Source organism: Vanellus vanellus, assembly GCF_965231255.1.
Source record: "Vanellus vanellus genome assembly, chromosome: 2".
Lineage (NCBI taxonomy): Eukaryota > Metazoa > Chordata > Aves > Charadriiformes > Charadriidae > Vanellus > Vanellus vanellus.
In genome coordinates, this window is record NC_138906.1 from 65,430,030 (window position 1) to 65,457,718 (window position 27,689).

The following is a 27,689-nucleotide window of genomic DNA, read 5'->3' on the forward strand; positions in this document are numbered from 1 at the left end:
CCGCAGTCTGGCTGTTGTGCAATTATCTCTACCTGTGCAAGGGAACTCTGATGCATTCTAGTAAACATGCTTCATTTTTAAACTCTTTCTTATGTAATTTGAAGATGACATCAGCAGTGTCATTGAGTACTTGTATTGTAGCAGTGGGACCATTTTCCCTTCCCGGGCACTAGACAAATGTTCAGAAATGACTCAAGGCTTCTTAGGAACAGAGTCAAAAATCATATTCTAATCATGCTAAGAATGAGAGATTTAGTCCAGCTTATTTTTGGTCTAGCCCTGTTGTTCTTATTGTACATCCGAATGCAATAGAGTCCAATTGGTTAAGTGACTCATCTGACCTCTTATGAGCAAACCATATCCTGTGGCATCAGCAACTGGATTGTCTTTCTGGGGCTTCAGATTACTTTGCTTACATCTGCAGACAGCAGTGATAATGTTACACCAAAAGACCTATCACTTTTTAAGGGGGTTGAATCAGAATTACCTGATTCCTGTTAGGGAATTCAGGTACAAATTTTATCGTCTGGAACTGACTAATCAAGAAACCTGAAGCCTCTTGAAAATGGGTGCAAAATATTCTGGTATTTGGAATAATATTTTCTTGGCCTTTAAAGTACTCAAGCCAAAACAAAGAGCAGGACCTTTATCTGCTGTAAAAATAGCAAGGCATTGGACCCCAAATAGTTGGATAACTCTTCTGCAGAAGGAAAATAGGAAGATGTTTTGTTATTCAAGCTGGAGAAAAATAGAAGATGTTCAGTTGTACAAAGAAATCAGGAAGGAAAGAGATGCTCTGGGAGAAGAAAAATCAGAAAAGTAAGTTTACTTGTCAGTAGTCAGGGTTGATAGGAAGGCTGATTAAAAATAAAGGTGATAATATCTTTTAAAATATTACATATGTGTCGATTCTGGGAGAAAAGATCTGGGTTGGTCCTCTGGGCCATCTGCTAGCAGGAAGGAATCTATTGATTTATTGCTGAGCCGGAATGGAGTGAGTCGTCTGAAGTTGTTTGGAGAATATGGGATCTGCACTCGGGCCCTTTGTGATGGTACCACAGTATCTTCACTAGATAACCATGGTGAGAACTTCATGTAGATGCTTTGATCATCATCAGTTGAAAATACTGGGTTATCAATTCCTAAAAAAAGTTCATGAGTGACAAATACAATTATTCAAAGTAATTTCTTGGGAATACAGCAAGGTTCTTTGTAAAAGGAGAATGGCTATAGTGGAAAAAACAGGCTGATACACACCAGTATAGGTGTGACTAGGCCAATACACAGACCATTACACACACATAAGTTGCTTTTTCTACCTTGGTTATTGCTATTGGATTTCTATTAAAGAGAAAAATTGGATATTATATCTAATATCCAGTTATGTTTGGGATGTCTGGAGGCAAAAAATAAAATCAATAAAAGAAGAAATCAGTTGGCAAATTTTAAGCAAAATAAAGCACACTATAAAATAGTTGCAGAAAATTCAAATCCAACCCATAAAAAAGAAACAAAAGATGGAAAAAAAAAATGCAAAAGCATAAACTGCAAAACTCCATAAAGGAATGATATGTGTGTGAGGGAACTACAGCAGGCCACAGAACAGTCAAAAGTAAGTTACAGGAGCCTTTTAATATAGATGTGAAGTTTGTAGTGTTTGAACATAAAAAGAAATTTTAAAAATTAGTCTAAGTCTCATCTTGCCACCTGCTTATTTCTGGATCAATTTCTGGATGACTTTATACATTCTCAAACATGGAATTTGTCACGGAACAGTGAAAAGGCTGTATCTGCATGTCTACCAAAAAAGCACAGACACAAGTATTTTTCTTTACTGTATGCAGCATGTTACCTGTGAAGCATACAGTGGCACGCTGAAAATTCAAACACAACAGTGCTAAAGAGAAATACTAAATTTTAAAACTTTTTAAATTATATCATATAATTTCTGTTATATATAGTGATACACTTGTAATCTGGTATTTTGGATCCTTTCAGGCTGGAAATCAAATCCAATGAATGCTCTAGGAATGCTGCAAATCTGCCCATTTCAGTGACTTTTATAAACCTGTAAGGATCCGAAGGAGTTGTGAATTTAAGAGGACAAATCCATCCTGAAAGAAGCAGCATGAAATTTATTACAACAAAGTGCTTCAAATGCAAGTAGCAGACAGTTCCAAAGGACTAGTATTGACTGGTCTTGTGAGGTAGGACAACTCTAAAATAACATTTTCTGTTGCTAGAAATAATTAGTGGGTTTAGATCTGGTTTAGGCAATCATGTTCACAGCTTCTATCTGTAGCAAATGTGATGCTCTCCGTACCTCCAGATATCCAAAACTTGTTATCTATTAACATTAATATTAAGCAAATATATTTTCTAATAGAACACATCAAATCAAAACAAAACAAAAAATACAGGCTAAATCAGCAGCATTTATAGTTTTTTTTAACATTTGAGAAAACAACAACTCTGTAGGTAATTAATATTTTTACCAGTAGGAGTATCTGTGAAATTTTGCTTCGTCACATTAGCCAGGAAATCAACTCCTTTGCCTAGATGCAAAGTTTCATAATCATTATTTTCTTCTGATTCCGAAAACTCCAAATCTGGAAAAAATGTAAAGTCCAATTTGATTAGGGATTTGTATCAGTTCTGATACAAAATGCTATTTCATGCTGGTTTGATGCTGGGAGAGTTATCAAAGATACATCTTTAACAAACATCTAGATACGGGCAAAATTTAATCAACAGGCGTAGCACAAAATGCAAATGTGAATGTATATAGAATTTGCAGCTTAGATACCAATTACATCAAGAAATTCAGCACAGGTTTCCAGCTTGCATTGTTATCTGGTGCTATGATAGAGAGAGATTTCATTCTGGCTAAGCTTTTGGCTAACAGGATAGTTTGCTCTCCTGGGACTGAAACAAAACAACCTATGACATGGCCCCACTGCTGCTGCTGTGTTTTGTGTCTTAAATGCTCACGTGTTGACAAATGTCCTATTACAATGACCAGTCATTTAATCATTTGACAGACGTCAGCATTAGTATCCTAACTGATTTCAAACATAGTGAGGTCACTGCTACTTCTATTGCAGCTTTATGACAGCTACTAAACCACTTGTTAAGACTGTCATCGAATGAAGCTTTTTTTTAAGTAGAAGATGACATCTATACACAGTGTACTTTAACTGCATTGAATGACCTCCTTATAGGTATTTGGAAACCTCTTACCATGCAAAAAGGTTATCAAATATGACACTTATTCAGCCAGTCTGTATTGCCTCTGTCAGTCAAAGGAAAACAATGCTTAGAAAATTATTCAAAGAATATATGTAAATAAAAATATCTTTGCTTGGAGCTATTGAGAAAAGATGAATCCCTCTCTACTTCAATTCAATTCTCTTTAAGATCAAGGGGTTGCATGCATAAACAGAGGAAAGAACACAGAATAGTTAGCTCCATGGTTTTTAAGCCACATTTCAGTTTTTAATTGATATGTATTATTTTATAATTACATAAAAAACATATTAGCATCCATCACATCTTGCTATGATTGATGTCAATGCCAAAAGATGGCTAAAACATGATGAAAGAATTTGGGGCTTTACATGCAAAACCAACTTGTGGTAGGAACGTTCCGTAGGCCGGTCAGCTTCAGATTACACTTTCAAGACTAACCTGTGTGTTAGATTTGTGCATAAAGGGTGAATCATTGATGAAACTGGCCTGTGACTATGTGTTCCTTTCAAAGCTACACTCCCCTTGAGTTCTAATGTGCTTGCTTGGCATCAGCTCTGAATTCAGACCCTTCTAATAAATGGACCTTAACTCAGATCAGAATGTCATCTCAACTACTGAATTTTATATGGCATGGTGTCCTGGGCAGACATATCCTGCTTTGATGAAAAAGAAAAATGTTAGTGAAAGTTGCTCTGTGCAGCTTGTCCAGAAGGAAACTGAAAGTTCATCTATGTTTTAGCCACTGCATTGTTTTGTTTACAAAATTTAAATATTATATTTAAAAAAATGTGAGTTAAAAGGCCAATTAAAATTTGGGTTGTCATCCGGCTGCCTAGAAACACAACTTCTAAATCATCAAGACACTGTACCAGCTTCTATGTTGCATATCACAAAATTTTTCAGTGATGCTTTACTGACCATGTAATAGGTAAAATGCAGTTAATAAAACTGGTCTAAGAGTCTTTTTACCTTTTTCCTTCAAAGTAAAATCTTGTACTGGATTTTCTGAAGGTATTTTTCCATTTGGTATGATACTGCTGTTTCTCTGAAAGAAAACAAACAAGTTACCACAAACACTACCATCATCAGATAGTAATGGCAGTGACACCCTTGGAAATCATGAGTTTAGCAGCATAACCCTGAAATCCATTGTAATCTTTGCTTGAAACTCAATATGGACGTCATTAGTTTCCCCACTACGCTCGTACTCACTACAGGAAAAGAAAGGAACTTTGGGTCTTTGTATGCTGTATGTTCCCTCTTAGTTTCATGCAAATTTTCTGGAATGCTCTATGGTATAGTGCTACCCTGCTACATCTACCCTGCAACATCTCCCCACAGTGTTGTAGTATTGCTCAAGGTCTGTTGGTTTTCAAGTGATCAAAAATTCTCACCCAGAAGAAGAGTCACAAAGCACAGAGAAAAGCAGAGTGTCAGAAGATGCCCTTTGAGTTATCTCATAGTTTAATCTCTTCTTGCTTAGGCCCTTTAAGTTCAACACGTTCTAAGGGACAGATATAAATGCAGGACATAGGATCCTTCAGAGTTCTCCCTGCCCTCCCTACCCCTTAGTTTGTATAATAGGTAGCTACATCTAGGTCCTTGTGAAAGTATTTTACCCTTTTTTGGCCCCGGTCTCGCTTGTGGATTTTATTGAGCTTCTTGGAATGGTTTATTCCTAGTTTGGTACTCTTGAAAGATTCTAAGCGCTTCCTCATTGTCCTATGGAAAATCTCCTTGTCTTGTTTCTCATCTTCACTGTGCATGATCTCATGACGACTGTACAGGTGTTTGTGCTGTGGCCAGGAAGGGAAGACAATATTCATTTATTTAGAAATACAGCTGGAAGCCCTGAATCAATGCATTCAGTGTCATGCAAATGTAAACAACTCCATAAAAAAGAATGAACTAAAGGCTAGTCTGAAGGAATTAATGAAACTCCTATTTTTCTTTCTCTTTCTTCACCGTGAAAGTCCAGGAATTTTAAGTATGTAAGAGTGATTGTCATTCCAAGTAAGTCTCTCCCTGTAAGTGTCTGAATCACTTCAGTTGATACACATTTAATCCTGCTTCAGATCCTATATTGGACCCAGTTTTGCATCGCACTGGGCCCAGTGAAATCAAAGGCACTAGTTCTGTTAAAGAGGTATGTTCATAAATGAGAAAGAATATAGACAGCCTATCTTCCTCAAGGGTGCAGATTTTGCAGATGAGTTCTTTCCTTTTGAGTTTTGCTCCCAAGTTTTGTATCCTAACGTCTCCTAATTTTAGACTGGAAAACAGTCCAATGCCAGCTTTCTGCTCTCACCTCCTGCCTGGGTTTATACAGGTACTGTTGTAGGGTGTGATGAGCCACTGTGTCTTCTGTGTCCCGGATACTTTTCCTCCTCTGCTCTAAAGCCTGCATGTCAAGGCAAACTGGTCCAGCTTTTTCCCTCCTGAAGAAGAATACAACACACAAACAGCAGTTTTAAAAAAAAAAAGAAAGGTCAAAATCAACTAGATGAAAATGACTCAGCAAATACCTAATGGGAAATGTGAAAAAATTATTGTTTTTTGTCTTTCAGGTAGGTGTAGCATTAATTTATCAGTTTACATGACATGGGCTGTTTGGTGAAAGAGTCATGGTAGAGTTAAGGAAGAAGAATTTTTTTTCCTTGAGTCTCTCCTGACTTTTTCTGGAGCAGACATGGAAATGATATCTAGCCCTGTCTATAGCAGTTGATGAACAAAAGGCACATGAAATAAATCTAATGTGGATGTCCACTTCATTTGACCAGTCTTTACTGCAAAAATTTGTTTGTGTGTAAAATGCAACAATATAACTGTAAGTATACCCATTTTATGTGGGAGAGAAGAGTAATTGAAGTTCAAAAAAGTAGTGAATGAAGCCCTTGTAATTTGCATTTTTCAAAATTTATAACAGTTTCCATTTCCTCAAATATAATATAAAACAAACAAACAAACAAACAAACAAAAAAAAACGCCCACAACTAGTCCGTATTACTTACAGTAAATAAGAGACCGAGCTTTCCACAGTACTTGGGCATGGGGTGTTGAAATCCACATTTACCATGTTGTCTGTACTTGGGGAACGTATAAATGCCAAGGAACCTCTACGTTCTCCCTGGCCACAGAAAGAAACAAGACATATCACAGCTGTAAACACCTAGGGCAGAATGTGTATCAGAAAATGCAGATAATTTGTGAGGCTGCTGTAGCAAATGGCACAAGAAGTAGGGGAGAAGTGTTTAGGTAATGAATACAAACCACTTTTTGGTTATGGTTTCTTTATGTTGAGTGACACTATCCCAACGAACAAAGCTAGGAGAAAAACTATTCCACTTTTGTAAATTGATTTTAAGAAGGTGAGTGGTTTCTTAGGCCTCAATCTGTTTGCAAATTATAACCTTGCACTTTTGCAATCTAACTATTTTCTCTTCACAGGCTCTATCAGGGATGGACCTTTTACTTTGTACCGCATTGCAAACAAGTACATATGGATATCTCTGCAGATTTTCATGACTCGACACATCACTGCACTATGACTAGTGTTTTCAAAGAGACAATACTAAGTTTTCTGTTCTCTATCAGACTCGAAGCAGCGAATGTTAAGTGGTGGTAGAAATCTACAAGGTTATTTGAAAGAGGTTGTAGCATAAAGAGATGAGATACTGAAGAGATGAGATTTGCTCTCAACTCTAAAATTAGTGTCACAGAAGCTCAGATTTACGTCTTCACAGTTTTCCCTACTGCTTGCATAATCTCTTGTTTAGGTAGCTGTTGAGTGACATCATGGTTACATAGGCTGAAGCCATCTATGGTTTTGAATCACTGCAGAGAGAAACCACATAGCAGGTCTCTACATTTTAAACTGTAATAAAGAATACACCAAGAAAAAACATCTTCTTTGCAGAGTATTGAAAGAGATTTTATCTACATTTCTCGAACTTTAACTGTATTGTGTCCCCTTTACATTTTCATATTCATAGAGGAAATCAAACAAATGTTTCCTTTTGCTGTGGTAGCCCACATACATGTTACAGTAGTACGTAACATGATCAGATCAGTCGCATTAAAAAGTACATGCTGGCCTCTGTAGGCAGAAAACTTAAGAGAAAAAAAAAGTAAATGCTGGGTGAGCATCATCCCATCAATTTTCTTAAGTGCATCTGACTTTCTTTTCAAATCAAGTTTAATGTTTCATGTATGCATCATACCATATCATCAGTGGAGGAATTTTAGCCAGAAGAAGTTATTAACTGTTTGTACTTTAAGTTGCTTCTATTCACTTGCTCTGGATTATTTTCATTTTGCCTGGCTTAGGCTCTCCCCTCTCAACTGTAAGGAATTTATTTAGGTTTAGACTGAATTCTCTTAAGCTCTTGTTTATTGTACAGATGCAACATAAGAGCAGAGCTGAAAAAAGAAAGATTTATAAAATAATGTTTTAACTCCTCGGTTTCCTGCAAGTGAGAAGAGAGTGAGTAGCTGGGGGAGGCAGATCTTTACTCCTCCTGGAAGAAACAGCTTCAATTTCAATGTCAGATTGTAATTCACAGATATTTAGTTCACAGATATATTTCAGAAGTCAAGGAAAAGTTGTTACAGTAGTATATCACTGAAGCACATATATTAAAGTGAGAAAGGTGGAATGACTTTGGAATTCACAACTCATGACTAATCCAGCATATTAATGTAACTAATTTCCACTGGAAGGAACAATGTTGCAAATCTTTTGTAGGACCTGGAGAACTTTTAATTTCTACATCTATTATGAATAGATCAGTAGACATTTGCCAATGGAATCTGTCTGCAGGACAAAATATACACAAATAGTATTTGGACTAGAGTAGCAAAAGTCAGTTTCCTTGGGTTTTGAACTGTACTAAGGTATCATGAAAAAGGTAACTCTCCTAAGAAATTAATGATCTAACCTAATCTGACATTAATATATGCCATTCAAGATATTATTGGGTAAAGATTCTGGGGCTAAATCTGCATGGCTTAGTGATCTATAGAGCCCTTAGCATCTGTTAAAGAGAAAAAATACTGTAATGAATCTACTGAACAGATTCAGCAGTGAATCTGAATGTGAGTCTCATGCTTATCAACATTAAAGTAATTATCTAACTTTCTTCCTCTGAGTTGTGACCCAGAAAGCACTGTGAGAAAGAAAATTAGTTCTTGAGCTCAAATGGTCTGAAAACTGAATGGGCAATTTACAAAATCTCAAAAGGAAGTATTTACTTAGCTTGTGAACCACTCCCCATTTTTCACACTAACATAATTTCTGAATTTCCTCTTATTTTCTGAATTCAATTTTTGAAATTCTGTGTTTCACTGGAAGAAGTCTGCCTAGCTGTAGCTCATTTTCAAAAAAAGAAAAGAGATTATTATTAGTAGTAATATCAGGCATAGAAATTAACTGATAATATCATGCAGCTGTGAAAATGAGTTCACCTGGAGTTTACGGGTATAGATAGATTATCACTTCGAAGATCACTGTTTAACATATTTCATTTAAAACTTTGCGCTACCCTATATGAATACTGCACATTTGTGGTGATTTGAACTAAGGTGGGCAGTTTCATACTGAAGAAGATTAGGAATTCTTACACAATCTGTCAGTATTGCTCCAGTCTGGGAATGGTACTCCTGCAGAGGGCCAGTAACTTTCTTCCATTCTGTAACTTTAAAAATTTATTCTCTTGCAAGTCTCAAGTTTCTCTAACTTCACAATTATGTGATTGTGTTTGATATCTGTAGTATATTACTTTAATTTTTGAAGTGTGGGTGTTATGATTCCATTGAATTAAAGTTAACCTTCCCAATTTTTTTGTATTACTCTGATCTGGCAGAATGAGATTATAGTAGTCCACTACTTTGGTCATATATCCACACCATTTGAAAGTGAGCTTCTTCAAATCAGATTTGTCATCACATAGAACCACTGTTCTGCAGAAGCCAGTCACTGTTGACACATTTAGAAAGACAGTAGTTTGCCTGATCCCTTTGGAATTACAGTATTTTTTCATGCAATGAATGTAGAAACAAAGTCAGTAAAATCCAACAGAAAAGTATGCTGACATAAATATAATATATTCATACTTGGGGATCAGGCATAATACTAAGAACTACAGCCACTCAAACAGGTGATACTGAGACTCAAAACACATTTAGAAAAAAAAAACAGAGCAGAAATGAAAATAGTTTTCTTTTAGACATCTCCTGCAATATATCGACTTTAGCTTATATTATAAATTAAAAAAAAAAAAAACAACACACAACAAAACCCAAACTATGCTATAATATGTCAACAAGCGTTCATAAGTACCTCAGCCACATAGCTAATTGCATCCTTCAAGTTGAGTTCATGGAAAACATTAAGGATCTGGTCTCTTGATTTTTGAGCAGACCTTCTCATCAGTACTTTACTGAGGAATTTCCTATCAAAATTGGACCACCTGATAATTTAAACAAACTGTGTTAATGGCAACAAGCAATTTTAGTTTCACAGCATTTTTAGTTTAGCATAAGTGATATTTTTGTGAGCTAAGCACTTTAAAAAAATGGTAGCAATGTGAGGGATTTGTGTTTTGAAGCTTTTCAGTTAGCATTTAAAGAAAGTGAAGGAAAAGCCTGCTACAGAGCTATGCAGCTGTCACAAAGCATGTAATAGGTTCACTTACCAAACACTGCTACAACAGCAAGAGTGCTATGGTTACAGTATCTCATTTCAGAGTCACTACGACATTTTATACTCTGGGAGATCATGCTACTTTATTTTTCCAGTTCTGATTATGCACTGTTATATTTAATAGCTTCATTCTAAAAGTTTAATTTTCTTTCCTTCTTTCGAAGGGAATCTGCTTTTCCCCAGTTGTATCGTAGGACAGCCAGCCTAGAAAATCAGTTCATGACAACAGTACCCTTCCAAAAGCACTTACAGAGGGCCATTGATGTACTCTGGGGGATAGATTTGATGTGTATTTTCTGTGATTTACACTGCCAAGCTTATCTGATAGTAGGATATCTGCCATCTCTATTTAACCTCCAGAAGATACCATCTACCTTCCTCAAGACTTTCTTGACGCAACTTTGGAGACTACTATTCAAAGTGATTCTATCCATCTTGCTCAATGGCTATTTTGAGTTTATGACTTTTTATTCAGATTGTTGAAACCTTTTTTTATTAAAAATTATTCACAGAATTGATAACTATTCCTCTTCTCTAGCCAGAACATCTGACAAGTAGTCTCTGATTCAAGCTATCACACCTGAGCACATCACTGAGGATGCTAGGGGCTGCCATTTCTTTGAGGAAGCAGCACTTTTAGGTACATATAGTCCAAAAGACGCAGACTTAAGGTGGTCTCATTCAAAATACATTAGTCATCAAACCACACATTCAACCATGAATCTACATTAAGCTACTCCTTCTTTTGTTACTCACGGAGATTACTTTCTAACATCTAAGAAGTCAAACTCTAATCTGCCACTTTAAAAATATTTATCTCCATCTTCAAGACAGTATTTCAAAACTGGGGATGTATTGCCTGTAGCCTGCCGAAATTCATTCCCAAAAAGTAAACTAAAAATTTACACTGAAAGAAAGAGGATGTTCTATTTGGGATGCCTCATGAAAATTCTTCACTGCATAAATGAACTAAGAGCAAAAGGAAATGAAGGAAACTGTCCCTGTAACTGGGCACAGAAAGATGAGCAATTCTGCTTGAGCTTGAACACAATCTAGCTCCAGCCTAGAAGTTGTATAGTTATATGAGCATAAAGCTAAACCTAAGTTAATATACTCAGCTTCTCAGCAAGGGTTAGAGGAGTGCTCTGCAGAAAGCTGATGCAGCCACATGACTTTTGGATTGGAATTGACATGTTGAGTCATCATAGAATCATAGAATCATAGGGTTGGAAGGGACCTCTGGAGATCATCTAGTCCAACCCCCCTGCCAGAGCAGGGACACCTTAGAGAAGGTTGCACAGGAACACGTCCAGGCGGGTTTTGAATGTCTCCAGAGATGGAGACTCCACCACCTCCCTGGGCAGCCTGTTCCAGTGCTCTACCACCCTCAAGGTAAAGAAGTTCCTCCTCATGTTTAAGTGGAACTTCCTAAACTCAAGTTTGTGCCTGTTACCTCTTGTCTTGTCACTGGGCACCACCAAAAAGAGCCTGGCCCCATCCTCCTGGCACCCACCCTTTAAGTATTTATAAGCATGGATCAGGTTCCCCCTCAACCGTCTTTTTTCCAGACTAAAGAGACCCAATTCCCTCAGTCTTTCTTCATAAGGGAGGTGTTCCAGTCCCCTAATCATCTTGGTAGCCTTATCCTGCACCCTCTCCAGCAGTTCCCTGTCTGGGGAGCCCAGAACTGGACACAGTACTCCAGGTGCAGCCTCACCAAGGCAGAGTAGAGGGGGAGGATGACCTCCCTTGACCTGCTGGCCACAGTCTTCTTGATGCACCCCAGGATGCCATTGGCCTTCTTGGCCACAAGGGCACATTGGACATTAGCTGGTCAGAACTGTGACTGTACCTATGAAATGACCTCACTCCAGGGAAAGAACTGCCTAACCTTAACACTTTTAAAGATGTCCACATTTAATATCCTTTTTTCATGTTTATTCATCTAGATTATGGAAGTCAGCTCATCAAAATGGTACTCTTCACATGTACTTTAAAGAAAATGATGTCTGTAACTTTCAGCTGAGTGATTTGTCATGATGAATCAAGTATAAACAGAGGAGGATGGAAATGGTCCATAATTTTCATTATTGGTTTTAAAGTATCCACATAATTTCAAAGCACCCTCTGCCATCACTTTCAGAGGTGTTGAATACATCATTTGCAGAAATAGGATAAAAAACTAGCACAGTAGAAGTTGATTTTTTTTAGTGTCTCCACACACAAATGAAATAAAATGAAATGAAGTATTACAGAGAAGGACCAACATTAACATTTTAGGCTAAATTTTGTGCAAACGGCCAGTTCTCAAATCTTGAGAGAAGCTGATTCCTGGATGCTAACTGAGCATTTGTAAAGGCCTAATCTGAACTGTGGAAGAAAAATAAAAGATTCCACTTGTAAGGAACAAAAATAAACTGTTTTCACATTTGTTATGTTTCTAGTATTTTCAGTATACAACCTTTTAAACTACATTTGACATCCTTGCTGTCCCTAAACTCACAGGCTCAAAAAGTCGTAATTTACAGGTAAGATTTCCTAGCAGTAATTCAACATTCCAAGTTAGTTACTACTTACTTGTCTCTCAAATAATTATGTCCTATTTGTCCAGAAATGTCTTCTATAGCAGAAAGAATGTGATCAAAGGCCTAGGAAAGTGAAAGTGGAATTAATATCTTTACAGAAATAAAAGGCATAATTAGAAAATAGCTCAATTTTTGTCAGGTTAGACCAAGTGACTATGCAGAATAATTTTATTGCTGCTAAGCAGGTTTTTTTCACCATTTACAGAAATACTAACTACTATATGCGTTTCTTCAAAGGTCGTGAGCTTTCTAACCAGTTCTTTACAAATTCACTAACTATTCTTGAATTACAAGGGTCTCAGCAAGAAGGTACTTAAGCCCACAATTTAACATTCAATTTTAAGACTCTTTTTCTCGACTCATTTTACCATCCCCATTTCTGCCCTGTGAAGTACATCAGCCACTATTAGTGTTGGTGATTAAGTCAGTTGAAAAATTTCCCTTATGTTTCTCTTTAAATGTTTCAGGAATCCATACTTTCCTCAGAGTAGAATTAGGCACCATTCTTTTGACATCTTTCTTGTAAAATATCTTACTCTGCCATGAAGTTTCTCATTCAGTTTTGGCTCTCTGTGTTCGGTTTTCTTCACTTTCAGCCACTGTACCAAAGGCTTGATAGTCAGTCCCTAAGGATTGAAGCATGATGATAAATACTTAGGAATTATGTTAGACTTTTCTCCAGCTGGTCATTGTTGAAGAGAAATAGAGCATTTTTGTATGGTATATGGTGGTTCTCATACTTCTTCAGTTGATTTCTGTCCCCTTTAGAAGATAGGGTAACATAGTACCCTCAGTTGCTGTTACAAAGGTTTGAAAAGACACCATCCAGTGGAAAAATGTATCTCCTATAAGAAAAATATGGCAGTGGAAGGGTTAAAGTGTTTCCCATACCATTGAATGTGGTATTTTCTGTGCATATCAGGAGTTTGTGACCACAATTAAACTGTCTATAATAAATTTGAGAAAAAATTCCAAGCTGGTATATACTGACATATCTCTATTTAAATTAATGTTGTTGTTTTCATCCAGAAAGTGCTATTTTGTTTGGATTCTAAATACTTTCTTGTCCCACTGCTTACTGTTATATTTTAAAACAAGGTCTTTGGCTCAGGTGGATCAACTTAATGACTGTATTTGCCCATAAAAAGGACTGTTCCCTATAGTTACTCACATGCAATGAAAGATGTTAACTTGATATTAACTTGAGTGCTATTAATACCAAGCAGCTAAGACTGAACATTTTTTAGCACAGAGGAAATTGTGTTTTGTCCCTTGTGGTGCCATATGAAAACATAAAATAGGATCTTTGTTACTAAAATTACAAATTCAATTATGCTTTGAGAACTGCTTTAAGCAGTCGGTACTTTTGGGGGACTCCTTCTCCTTGCAAGAAGCATGCTTAAGAAGTTGAATTACCTGGAAAATAACAGTAAAAAACACAACAATGATAGTTGTGCTGACAAACAGGTTTTTTTCCTTCACTTTGTCTCCATCCAGAAGTACAACAAGAGCAAAAGCAACCGCTCCACGTAGTCCACCGTATGACATCACCACTTGGTCTATTATCTCCAACTGGACCATTCTGTAGCGGTTAAGAATCCATGTCTGTAAAACTACACCTATAAAAAACAAATGCCAGCATGTCTAGAAATACCCTTATAAAATGTCAATATCCCAACTGTAACAGAAACTGTATAACAGAAACTGTGTAACAGAAACTGTGTAACAGAAATGGTACCACCAATCTGCTTTCATAACAAATTATTTACACCATCTACTTCTTCCTCTGTATTGCTACACTGCCAAGGAGGTCAGGGCCACTTGGTACCATCCCCTTTATGTTTAGCCAAAGGAATTAGATGAAGCTTCTTGTCTAAGCCAGCACCTATTCTGAGAGTGCTGCTCTCTGACATAGGCACTACAGGTGAAATTCTGCTGTGTGCTGACCTTTGAAATTTGAAAGAATAGAATAGAATAGAATAGAATAGAATAGAATAGAATAGAATAGAATAGAATAGAATAGAATAGAATAGAATAGAATAGAATAGAATAGAATAGAATAGAATAGAATTTCTAGCACCATAGTCAGTGATAAGCACAGGGTCTTTTAGCAGAAAGAGAAATGGGTTGAAACAGTGTTGATTTAGGGATTAAGTGCAGTACTCTTTACAAATCACTAAAAACAAGATTTATGTCATTGTCTTTTGAAGGGTTGTATAGTCCTCACGTGAGATGCTTCCTGCTGTAGGAGACCTAAAGCTCTAGAAATCAAGGTGTCTCCCAGATAAGAAAAACAACTTCACCACTCCTGAGAGTGGCACAGCACGTGTGTCCCACTGCAGCAGGCCAGGACTGTTAACCAGTAGTACAAAAGAGATAGTTCTCTTTTTGGAGAACTTCGAACTTGTGTTAAGGGCAGAGTGTCTTTTGTATATCACTGTCAGCAAGGCCTCTCATGGAGGGAACATTGAAAATTAATTCATGCCACCAATCTGACTCCTCCAAGGGTATGAGCTGCAATTATATAAGGCCCAATATCATCAGGTCTAAGCTCAGTTGCTTTAATGGATGCATATTGTTATTGCTGAATATGTACTATTTAATTATTGATCACACTTATTACAGGATAGTTAGCCACTCATACAAGAAGTGACGAAGTCAAAATACTGAAACTTGTTTAAACACCTCATGCACATCAGCAATTACTGAGCGGTGGCTAAATGAACAATGGTTACAAACAATTTAGAAAGGAGGACATGATGCTAGGCCCTTCATTCAGCCCAGGGATCTCTAGACAGAATAAGAATATAGTCTAGGAAAACTGCTGGCTAGATAGATGTGTTACCTTTCACTTGAATTTAACTCAAGACAAACAGGCAAATAAACCTGTTTAATTTAGTCCCAGATGTAAGTACACCAACACACTATGTGTTACTCTCTAGAAGGACTTCATTCTGTGCCTTTTTTGCGATTTTAGACCCTTTGCTATTTGACAAAACAGTGATTAAATAGCAGACCTACGTGGTTGGGCAAATCATCATTGGTATTTTGAAATGTTTGCAAATTTATATAAGCCCAAGTATATTGACAGCAGATAATCCCTACCTGCCACAGTCTTATTTACTCAGTTTTTCACCAGCGCCTGAGAATTATTTCTTAAGATAGAGAATCTGCAGTGTAATTATGTATAGTCTTACATCACTGTGTGTCTCAAACCTGAAGTCAACCATAAAATTAGCTTAAGACAATCTCTTTATTACCAAATTGAAAGAGCTGAAGGAAAGATATGCCTGGAAGGACTCACATCTTTTGTTAGGCTGCAAGTTAAAAAACAAAGTCCATTTCACTGGGAGATTTTGCCAATACCACGTGCTGGGTCAACAAAGGTTAGCCACTGGGTGATTTATGTTAACTGCTGGGCTAGTCATATCCTCACTCATCATCAAAAGTGAAATCCTACTATATTTTCAGCATATGATGAAACTTACTGTAGAGATCTACCCTCCTAAACCAAAACCCACAATAAATTCAACTAAAATAAAAAGAGTATTTTAAAAAGAACAAGTCTAGAGCTCCAAATATTTTTTTAACTTTTTTTTTTCTCCAAAGGAATATGTGATTACATCAACAATACAATGCAAGGACGGGAAGACAATCATCTCCTTACCAATAACTCTATATACTGAGATGAAGACCAGAGTCAGCAGAATAAAAGCTGTATTCCAAGTCCAGATATCTGGATCTACAGCTGAAATTCCCAGGAACATGAAGATAATAGTTTCTGCTCCACTGGCCATCATTTTCATGGTATATCTTACAGTTGTAGAAGATTGTTCAGATATGTTAGCCTTCACATATTTCTGACAGCAGATGCCACAGAAAGTTATTCTAGAAAAAAAAAAAAAAAAAGAAGCAATTGTTCAGAAAATATTTGTAGTAGTATTAGTAGTATTTAATATTATTTCCATCTGTCTGTCACATAGTGATAAAAACCCACCATTAATTCCTAAGAAAAAATACACTCTGGAGTCATTGTGGAGTCTAATCTAGGTAAAAAGCATATCTCAAACATTCATCCTGAGGTGACCCCAAGAGTTTTGAAGACAGCATTTCATTAGATCATGACAAACCTTAATTCTCTTCAGATTACCATACTGCTTTACATGCAAAATTTTAAATCTTGTTTACATTAGACATGATCTTAAACTAGTGATCTGTTTGGAGTAAGATTTTCAGATCTTGAATATACTCACTGTAGCATCTACAAACAAAACTGAGAAGAAATGTATTCCAGGAATTAATGGATACTAAAAGAAGAAAGATCACAGAGCCCAAACAGGCAAGATTAGGCAAACCTTAACAGGCCAGTCAAGACAGTGAGAGCAGCAAATAATGGACATTGACATAATGCCTTAGAAAAATATTGGTTTAATTACACATTATAGGGAAAGATGTCAATACAAATGGACAACTGTTAGTTATTGAAGTATTATTAATCACAGAGGGAAGAGTCAAGTCTGTATTTTGCAAAGGAAGTTCTCATGTTGTACAGCAGATACTGGAAAACTCGCATTGCTTTTCAAGACTGAATGACAGTACATGCAAACTATAATCTACTGCAGTGTAAAGAGTAATATTCAGCATAAACTTCATGAGTGTCATATTCTATAGCTGGCCTATATAATTTAGGTCTTTCTTTTCAATGTTTTTAAAAATTATATTCCCTTCTCAGCCCCTTCACAGGCAGTAATAAAAAGAGACTTACGCAAGGATAGGAGAAAGAGAAAGCATCTCTGCTGTGAGGTAGGACAGGTAGGAAATGATAAACACAAATCCAGGTTCAATGATTCTCACGTGCTTGGTGAAACGACTGACCAATGAGAGCAGGAATGCAAAGAAAATGCCAACCAGTGTCCCACCCAAGCTCACCACAAAGAATGACACTGAAAAACAAAACCAAACACAACTTAAATTGTAGAAATACAATGGTTTGAACTAGTTCTCTTCTATTGTACAGAGAGCAAATCAGAGAAAATTTTGGAGGACACATCAAAAATCTTTTTCTAAAATCCAACAAGATTAATTGCTTTGGAGCACTTAGTATGTGACTGCAGCATTCTGTAGAAAAAAAACAAGATTACTTTCTGTTAAGACTCCCCATTTTAGGCTTATTCAAGACCCACTACATTTCTTTAAACAATTTTTTTCCCATGTTTTGTAAACAAATGCTCTTCCAAAAGCATGATATAGAACATGCAAAAGTCACTGTTAAAACATTGATTCATAAGATAATGTAGTATCATGTCATACTTGGAATGGTAAATAGTGTTATGGTTTGAGAAAACCCACAACATTTTGTCATTGTTTAGACAATTATTCTATCACCCAATGATTTCTCCCCAACTGGGAAGGGCAATCAGGAAGAAACAAGAAAACCCAGGGGTTGAAATATAAATAGATTTAATAGAATAAGACTAGATAATTAACATTAATAACACTAAAGAACCAGTATTGATCCCGATACGAATATAAAATATGCAAGGATTATACTCAGCCAATTATATCAGTAGGAAGTTGTGAACTCCCTGCAGAGGACAGCAAATGTTGGACACTGCGAGTGCTATGACTTTGGGAGGAAGGAAAGCCCTCAGGGGTCCAGCACTGGGGCAAGAAGTTGTCTGGATCCCAGCCATTAAGGGAGAGAGAGAGCACTTCGCAGCAAACTTTCTAATTTGTGTTGAATATGACATTCGTGGTAGGAAACAATCCTGTTGGCCAGCTTGGGTCAAGTGCCCAGATCTCGTTCCTTCTCATCCCTGCACCTGGAGAGCTCGAAAAACATTGAGACCTTGAAACCCATACACCATAGCTAGCTACAAAGTAAATATTTTCACAAATTCAGACACTAGAGTCTTCTAAAAGTGCAGTCTTACCAAGTATTAGAAGAGAAATTAGTCCTGTTTTGCTCCAACCAGGACAAATAGTGACTAAATTTTTAGGTAAACAACATTTCTTGATTGTCACTGGCAAACATTATTTGATGGCAATCAGTGATAAGGAGTGAGCATGCCCATACGCAATCTAAACTTTCCTGGAAGGCAGGTAGAACACAGGCTGAAACTAAGGACATGTTATAAAATACAAAGAAAATATGTATAGCTGTAAAGTTTGGTGGTCTTAACAACTGAACTCCACATCTGTTGAGGCTCCTAAGAAGAAAACAAATCTGATTAAGTTCCCCAAATATTCAGGAATATTCACTTATTTATTTTCTTAGGATGTTCATCTATACCACAGGAGTGTAGGAATATGAGTGACAAGGGAAAGGGCTGAAAAATTACAGTTACTGATAACATAATAATAACATTTTGTTTAAAAGTCTGCATATGTACATCAATGATGTGATATGAAATTCAATTCTACGCACCTATGCCTTTGACACATTCAATCCCCGTCACATTCTGTGGACCTATTGTAACAAAAGATTCAAACACATTGTACAGCACCTGAAAAGAAAAGTAGACTAACTTAATATTTGCTCCTGAGTTAAGCCAATTAAAATAATATCATTATGGGCCCCAACATTATGAATTCTGAAATTATATATGACTGAGGGAAATTCTGTGTGGAGGGAGAAGATTTTGCAGATTTTTTAGTTTTTCAAATGGAAAAAATGCAGTGGAGCAAGAAGAAACAAATATTATTAAGAAAAAAAACTTTGCATTTCTTATTTCAATATGATTTCTATCTATAAGAAGCATTGTTATATCTAGATGTGTTTTCTAAAGCAATTCTCACTCTAAAATATAGGTATTTGGCAGAGTTATTTAATTGACTGTATAAGATAAAGAAGATAAGATAATAAGATGCTAATAATAAGATACTGGATTGAAATAGGTTGAACATACATAAAATAAGTTGAACATAGAAGAGGATAAACTATAATAATTGTACTGAAGCTTTAAAAATAATTGACTAACAGTGATAGTGCTGAAAGTAAAGAATTCATCCTATCCATACCCCTGCCTAAGGAGGTTTGTACAAGCATCATTCTTGACACGTGCCTGTCTAATCTATTTTTAATTCCTCCAGTGATGGAGGAGAGCTTTACTATGGTTCTCTCAGTTTTCATTGTTGCAGCTAAACTAGTTAATTTTTATCATGTTTACCCCAGTCATGGCATACAGGTTACTTTGTTCTGTAACCATAATCTTTTACATATTTACATTTAAAGAATGCTACATCATCCACTTTTTTCTGTCCTCCAGTCTTTCCTTTTCCAAGGTAAGAACTCCAGGTGCTTCAAACTTTCTCATAGGCTCTGCTTTCCGACTCTTGATCATGCTTACTCTTCTCTTCTGAATTTTCTTCATCAATCAAACTTTCCTTTATTTGTAGAGTGAGTGTTTGTATTCATTTCACAGTAAAAAAAAACTCATTTCCTTCTGAAAGCCAGTGATGTTGATACTTGAGTTCATCAATGTTTTATTTTAATATTTGTTCCTGGTAATACCCCAAAACTACTAATGAGACTGATATCTAAAGGCAATTATTTTTCTCTGGAGGCCCTAAATGGCATTTTCAACCTCATGTGAACAGTTAGGCTGCTGCCAGTGACCTTGCAATGCCTTGCTGCCTTGATTACAAAAAATTTAGTCACTGAGCCTTGCGGACATGTCTTACCCTCCTTTGGAAATATGTAGAAGCAGGAATAGGAAATGATCCAAGAAGCAAATTGAAGCTCTATAGCAACTTAGTTGCATATCATCTTTCTGCCATAGGACTTCCTGGTCCATGCCCACTAGCGCTGTACTATAAAACTATTGACTATTTTATTCTCAGAAAGATTTTGTGTGAAAAGAAAAGGTGTTTCGATCAAAATTAAAACATCTGTAGAAATTTGGGATTGTTTAAGTCTATTAAAGTTTATTAAGTTTTCCTTTTCTTTCTAAATAAGAAACCCCAGAAATTAACATGTTACCAAAAAACCTCAAACGAAATCAGAAATTTTCTGAAGTTTTTTCCCAAAATAGCTTTTTGGTTTTTATTTGTTTGATAAACATCTAATTGAAGTAAAAGAGAGGGAACAGGCATAAGTAATTTGGCAAGTATTCTCTCACTGTCTATGTATCTAAGGTATGCATATAAATTATGGGCATGATGGAAATATGCAGGAAAGAGTATGTGCATTAAAAAACAACAGCAAAGGAAAGCTTAAAGTCCCTGAAACTAATTTCAGTAAATCATGAAAGCTGTACTTGAACAGCAAAGGCAAATAAAACATACACACTGGAAACTTTATCCATGCTTATGCTCATCCAACTCAGGACTGCATGTTTTTATGAGATTTATGGGCTCGAAAGCTCAAACATTTAATCTTTGGTTGTAAGCAAGTCAGAGAACACCATGAGCTATGCTACACTAGCCCATGAGTAGATAGACACAGATGACACAGTATTTCATTTAAGTGGAAAATACATTTCAGAGGATACCCTCTAGAGTTTGGGTGACTTTGGGATATATAATTTACTTACCACAGTTACAGCATCATTCAGAAGTGATTCTCCAAAAACAATGATGAATAGAATTTCGTTGACATGGACTTCTTCAAATACTGCCAGAACAGCTACAGGATCAACAGCAGCAATTAAGCTGCCAAACAGGAGGAAGTCCAGCAGTCCAATATTCAGCTGGCCTTCAAAAACAAAGCAAACAAAGTATAAGCAGAGTCAGCTCTGTATTATCTATAGTAATGACAGACTGTGATATTACAGATAATGCAAAATCCTTGAAAATAGGGATTGTAAGACATCAACCGGAAAGCATGACACAGAGACTACTTAACAAATTCTGCATTGTGTCATCTTGTATCTTTTGTTGGAACCAGCATTGGCCCATGTGGATCAAAGTTGATTCTGGGAGCAATACAGTCCTGTTCTTATGGCAAGGCACTTGAGATAAGTATTTGCAGATCTAAACCGGCAAATCTAAACTTGTACTTGTGTGTGGTATAGTTTATCTAACGAGTAAATTATCTCAGGATAACTGAGATGGTAGGAGGAATATACCAGTACTCCTGAAGTAAATGTTCCAAAATAGTTCTGCTACAGTGGGGCTTAACTGCACTCAGTGCACTTAAACAGCACTTCTGGCCTCCTTTTTCAAGTAGACATTCATTGACAGGTGAGGTTAAGCCACTTATTCCCAAATTATGATTCATGAGGCCACTGTTAAATTGTCCACAAGTGGACCATAAAAATAGATGGACTAAAATGTACCTCAACATGTTTGTGCTATATCCCCTTAGGAATTTTGGCAGGGATTTCAAAAGTTTTGGAACTACAAAACTCTGGTGACAAAGTAACCTGGTATTTATTTAAATTTTTTATCTTTTTCTAGTTATTAAGGTTTTTTTTTTTTTTCAGTTATGCAAACAAACTGAGACAAGCATCACTATCATTTTAAAAGTAACAGAAAAGGGAGAGCCACAAAGATTGCTTTGCTCAGCTTCCTAAATAGTTTGCAAAATTTACCCTCTTCATGCAGCCAAGGGTGGTATTCTAGTCATTTTTTTCTGGGGAACTGATTTTTGAAAGGGTAGACGACAAAGTTCCCTTTGTGTTCATTAATGGATGGAGGAGGAAGCAAGGTTCACTAAAAGGTGATGAAGCCCAAAATTGTATGAGGAAGAGCAAAGAAGGAATATGTTGAGAGTTCATTCACCAGAACACAGTGCCCATGCCCAAAATTAATGGACAGTTGTATCAGGCATGGTTTCTAGAGGTGAGGGAGAAATCCATCTAATTAAATGATCTGGAAGCATGAGTCAGACAATAACAGTCAGCAGCTGTAGCCAAAGGATCAATATTGCCTGTAAGGTAATTCCAGAACAACATGGCCACTCCTCTAGCAAGAACTCTTATGAGATAATTTTTCAAATCCAGAATGTTTAGTGCTTGGAAGGTAATTGAAACAAAAACTAGATTCCAAGTATTTTTGATACAAAATGGCATGGGCATATTTACTTAAGACAACATCCTGTTGTACACGACAATGGCCAATAATCTGGGTGAGCTGCAGAAGTACATATTCTCTTAGCTGCTGTCTGCCAATCAGAGGATCTACTATGTTTTCCATACAGTTTATAGGGACCTTGCTAAGGCCCTGAAAACAGAAATTCATAGTTTGCACAGACATATAACTACTTTATATTTTCAAAAAGAGAAATAGTCTTCTTCACTTTTGGACATATTGGGCTGTGAATGAGGACTGAATCTGTCCATTTTAGTGTGAAAGAGGGAGTGAAGCAGAGAGCTGAAGTCTGTGCCAAAAATTGAGAACAGCCTTGAACCTGAATCTAAATAATGGTTCCATCAAATGTTGTCCTTCTCTGCCATGCTTAAAGAAGGAACAAGCCCAATGACAATAACTATCAGATACCAGGGTACAATAGAACGTAAACTTTTAAAATAAATTGGCTCACTGAGATTGCTTATCTTTTTTATATGTTACCAATTATAATCATTGGTACATTCTTCGAAGACTTGCAAAGCTAGTGAGCAAATATTTATGGAAAGGTTAGGACACATCTATAATTCCCACAAATCTGTGCCAAGAGACATGGGGTTTCTAAATCAGACTTTTATATAGACTAATAATGCAAGTTACTTCCAAGTGATATATGACCATCACTTCCTCCAGCTCACTAGAGTCTGGAATGACTAGCTGCCAGCAGCAATAGTTGAACAAGGTTGAGTTCACGAGGACCAGTTTAAGACTTCTACACGTACTCAGCTTGTTGTCGCTATGACCTAGATTGTACAGGAAAAAATTTAGTCACAACCACAATTATTCCACAGAGAAGTGTGGCATGTGTTAGTTCTCAAGCAGATGGTGAACAGTTAGGAGCAATCAGCCAGGAATACTTAGGATTAGATACTTCTTCCTGTTCTGTGAAAGCAGACTGGTATGGCTGTTAGTTAATAGCTAAGGTGCTCATCTTTTAATTTCACTTCTAAAGAAGGATTTCTTTGTTATTGTCAACTTCTATTTTTCTCTTCTGCAAATTATAATATCTATAAGGATATTGAATGCAAAGAGCTGAGTTTATGTTTATGTAGGAAATCAATGTAATCCAATTTGGATTATGCACTCTCATATTGATAGACTACTACAGGCCCATTCAATAGTAAAGTTGGAAGTAATTTGGTTTTAGTTCATCTTAGTCTGTAGTGGATATACATTCCCACATTTTAATGATATTACTTTTAGCATTATTCACTCCAATTGTAGAAAAAGTGGGGTAGAAACAATAATATGCCACAGAACTTCAACCAAAGGCTGCTATGAATTCTTCTCATAAGAAGTTATTGAGTAACTCAGCATTCTCCTATCTTCAGCAAGTAATAACAGCAAAGCTTTTCACAAAGTGTGGTGCTCAGATCTTGCTGACATCTTGGAGGTCAACACAATGTATTTAGTGGATTAGTAAGTATGTGTCATGTAGATATTTTAAAGTCCTACTTAGCTTTGCTGGAGAATGACATAGTTTGAATTGGGGACAGGCTTCTCTTGCCTTTTCCATAGCTGAAATTAGAACTCGAGTGAGTTATAGTGTGTCTAGATGGTAAAGACAAGTCCCCACAGTTAATGCTCATTCTAAACTTTTAAATTCACCAGGCATGTCAGCTTATTGTTTGCCTTTGTTAACATCCATCTTTTTAGCTTGTAGAGCTTTAGCTGTGACCTGTGGTAGGGGCTGATTCTCCTGTTTAACTGTAAGCTCAGAGTTCTAGTATACACTGTCACTGAAAGATTTCCATAATGATTAAGGAGAGTATATAGCCATCTTATCCAGCTTTTACAGTTACTCGAGAATTGTTTACAAATTGGGAGGAGAGCAAGAGATAAATGGATTTTTCACTTAAAATAAAATCTTCAGGAAACCACTTGACATTTCCATTTCACATGTCATAAAGAGGTCAAGGCTTTTCCTTTAAAGATTTTTATCAACACATTTTTTAAAGTAGTTATCATTCATTATATTTCCCAGAACATAATATTAATAAAATATTTTGGTCAAATTTTTTACTTACAAATCATTCCAATCAGCTTGGATATTTAAAGAAAGAAATCCTTGTCCAATCTGTTGCAATAGCAATATCCTTTTTGTTCCTGAAAACCGGTATTTAACTATAAATGCGAAATTGTGGATGCAATATATTGTGCCTACAGGCTGAAAGCACGTAAAACTTCTTAACTACATATAAAAGTCAACAGTGTCTGCATCTGAGCTGTCACCCATGTTACTTATAAAATGTGAGTTATAGTAAGGTAAATATCTAAGATATAAGCTGAATCTATGTCCTGGTTTAAGCTGGGATAGAGTTAATTTTCTTACTAGCACCTGGTACAGTGCTGTGTTTTAGATTTAGGATGAGGATAACGTTGATAACACATTAATACTTTAGTTGTTGCTCAGCAGTGAAGGACTTTTCAGCTTCTCATACTGGTGTGCCAACAAAAGGCAGGGGACACTGAAGAAGCTTGGAGGGAACACAGCCGGGACAACTGACCCCAACTGACCAAAGGGATATCCCATACTATGTGACATCATGCTCAGCATATAAAGTGGGGATATGAGGAAGGAAAGGGAGGATGTTTGGAGTGATGGCTTTTGTCTTCCCAAGTAACCATTACGCGTGATGGACCCCTGCTTTCCTGGAGATGGCTGAATACCTGCCTGCCGATGGGAAATAGTGAATGAATTCCTTCTTTTGCTTTGCTTGTGTGTGCGGCTTGTGCTTCACTTATTAAACTGTCTTTATCTCAACCCACAAGTTTTCTCACTTTTACTCTTCTGACTCTCCCACCCACCCTGCCGTGGCGGGAGTGAGTGAGTGAGTGAGTGAGTGAGTGGCTGTGTGGCGCTTAGTTGCCAGCTGGGGTTAAACCATGGCTGTCCATCATAGATGACTATATTACAAACATCTGCAGTTATGTAAGATGAGTTTCATATGAACAAGTCTGTGGCCTAGTTCTTTCATACCGGGATTTTCAAATAAGGACAACACAGGTTTCCCTCAAAATGGGTGGAACAGGTATCCCAATCTTATGCTCAGTTTCAAAGAACCCAGCCCCAGATTCTGCTACTTCCCTGTGCTGGACAGTGTTATATTCTGGTATAATGAGCTAATAGTTTCATTCTTCACCACAAAAATGTTCTCTGCAACATCTGCAGGTTCTGACATTTCAGGCAATCTTTTTATCTGGACTGAAAAGGAAGTCTGTGGTAAATTTCTCTGAGTCAATTTTGCACCACTGTGTTTGGAAAACAGCCCCATGACTAGCTGCTGAGCCTTTCATACAACACAACATACCCCTTGCAGTCTGGTAGCTACTCACTCAATCCAGGGTTTCAGCACCAATCGCCAAGAACAAATGGGCAGAGTGCACAGGCACAGCAGCACACTATATCTCTGCTGCTCTCAGCAGCTCAGATGTGCCCTGTAGGTACTTTCTAGAACTCACTAACCTAATTTTGTCTAGAAGGGCTCTTCAGCTTCTTCAGTACAGACACTAAAAAAGCATATAGGATGCCCATTTCAAAACACATGCAATCCACATACAATGTGAATTACTGTTCTTCAAGTGGCAGTATATAACTTATGCATATGCCACACCTGCTGAGGAGATTAGAATTGTGGTTCTGTGCCTCTTCTAGCAGCCCCATGTCCTTATATTGTAGTATAATTAAGACAGAGTGTGTCTTACACGTGCTACTTGGCTCTGTAAGTCTTGTTACAATTTCCAGCCTCAGAAGACAAAATAGAGATTTCTCATGCCTACATACCCACTCAACAACCATTGCTTACTTAACATTAAAACTGACTGAAGAATGACAGTACCATTTCACAGTAACTTTGAAGGTTTCTATCACAGCAGAAGGAAACAAGCCTTTCAGAGTGTATTTTTGTCCAGATGTCCGTTAGCAGGATGAATCCTGAGCTTTGTCCTGAGAGTGTATACACACATTTAGAGCAGGGAAATATGAGACACAGGTTCAAAACTCTTTTGTGTTTCCTTCAGAGAAGATTTCTCAGATAATTCATAAATTCAATAAAAGTATTACAAATTGCTCCCATTAAAATTGGATTTTTCTGCTGAAAAGAGTTGTTAAGTTGTAAAGTATCACCCATTATCACCCATCTAACAGCTGGCATGCATTAGCATTCACAATTGTGCCTTCACAGATCAAACTTACCCATTATTCCTGTCTGATAGACACCATAGAGAGACAAGCCAGTTGTGGCAGCATTCCAGACTGTCCCAATGACAGCATACAAAAGGATGGAGCCAAGATTTCCAAAGAACAATCTATTTGGCATAAAATATCCAGCATCCAAAACAATGGGGGGCAGCAGATAAAAGAAAAATACAGTTGGTGTAAGGGTGAAGGAGGCAATGTGGTCTGCTGCCCATACAATGCCACCAAGGAAGAGACCAAGAACAATGAGTAGAGCACTCTCTGGAACCACCCGAGTGACTTTGTGGGACAACTGGAAAACTGCAAAGAAAGAGGAAAACAGTTAGTCAGAATTGGACTGGAGAAACAATTTGAGCAACAACTCTTGTTAGGTTTTTGACTTCACACAAACTTCCTGCTTGCATTGTAATTAGAACCAAAAGCATGCATGGAACCCAGCCACTTACAAAATAAAAGAAAAAGGTTGATTTTCAGATCTTATCCAGCATATTTCAACTTATATGAAACCAATATTTCATGACATTTATTTCTTTTATTGGATTATCTTCTCCATACAAGATCTGTTTAGGGAAAGACAGTGTTCTGTGCAAAGCAGTAAGTGCAAGACTGAAAAGAAATGGTAGAAGTGCTGGAAATGTGTGACTTTATGGTTTATTTCCGTACCTAATATTACACATCTGACCTCCCAACATCTGTCTTTAAAAATAGTCAGTGTACTAGCAGGTTTATTGAAGGATGGGAGAAGAATGCTGAAAGAAGAACTAGTTTCAAGACAACTATTTTTAAATGTATGAATAGTAGTATATGACAATGTAGCCTGCAGCAGGAGCGGAATCACAGGAGAGGCCTCTTGGGCCTTTTCCTCAAAATCTTCCTAGTAAGCATTTCA

General features: G+C 36.9%; 1 protein-coding gene across 1 annotated transcript in view; it reads right to left on the reverse strand.

The window, feature by feature from the left end:
- Window positions 1-894: 894 nt before the first annotated feature.
- The window catches only part of SLC9A3 (solute carrier family 9 member A3), a gene marked incomplete at both ends in the record, with an annotated part of 49,970 nt that continues 23,175 nt past the window's right edge, over window positions 895-27,689 (reverse strand). The window contains 15 exons of the mRNA XM_082499679.1: window positions 895-1,142; window positions 2,496-2,609; window positions 4,219-4,294; window positions 4,869-5,045; window positions 5,558-5,687; window positions 6,261-6,376; window positions 9,587-9,716; window positions 12,527-12,597; window positions 13,071-13,160; window positions 13,951-14,153; window positions 16,202-16,422; window positions 17,300-17,477; window positions 18,962-19,040; window positions 21,069-21,229; window positions 26,798-27,100. Of these exons, the coding sequence (XP_082355805.1) occupies window positions 895-1,142; window positions 2,496-2,609; window positions 4,219-4,294; window positions 4,869-5,045; window positions 5,558-5,687; window positions 6,261-6,376; window positions 9,587-9,716; window positions 12,527-12,597; window positions 13,071-13,160; window positions 13,951-14,153; window positions 16,202-16,422; window positions 17,300-17,477; window positions 18,962-19,040; window positions 21,069-21,229; window positions 26,798-27,100 (2,297 nt within the window). The remainder of the gene's footprint in view (window positions 1,143-2,495; window positions 2,610-4,218; window positions 4,295-4,868; window positions 5,046-5,557; window positions 5,688-6,260; window positions 6,377-9,586; window positions 9,717-12,526; window positions 12,598-13,070; window positions 13,161-13,950; window positions 14,154-16,201; window positions 16,423-17,299; window positions 17,478-18,961; window positions 19,041-21,068; window positions 21,230-26,797; window positions 27,101-27,689) is intronic.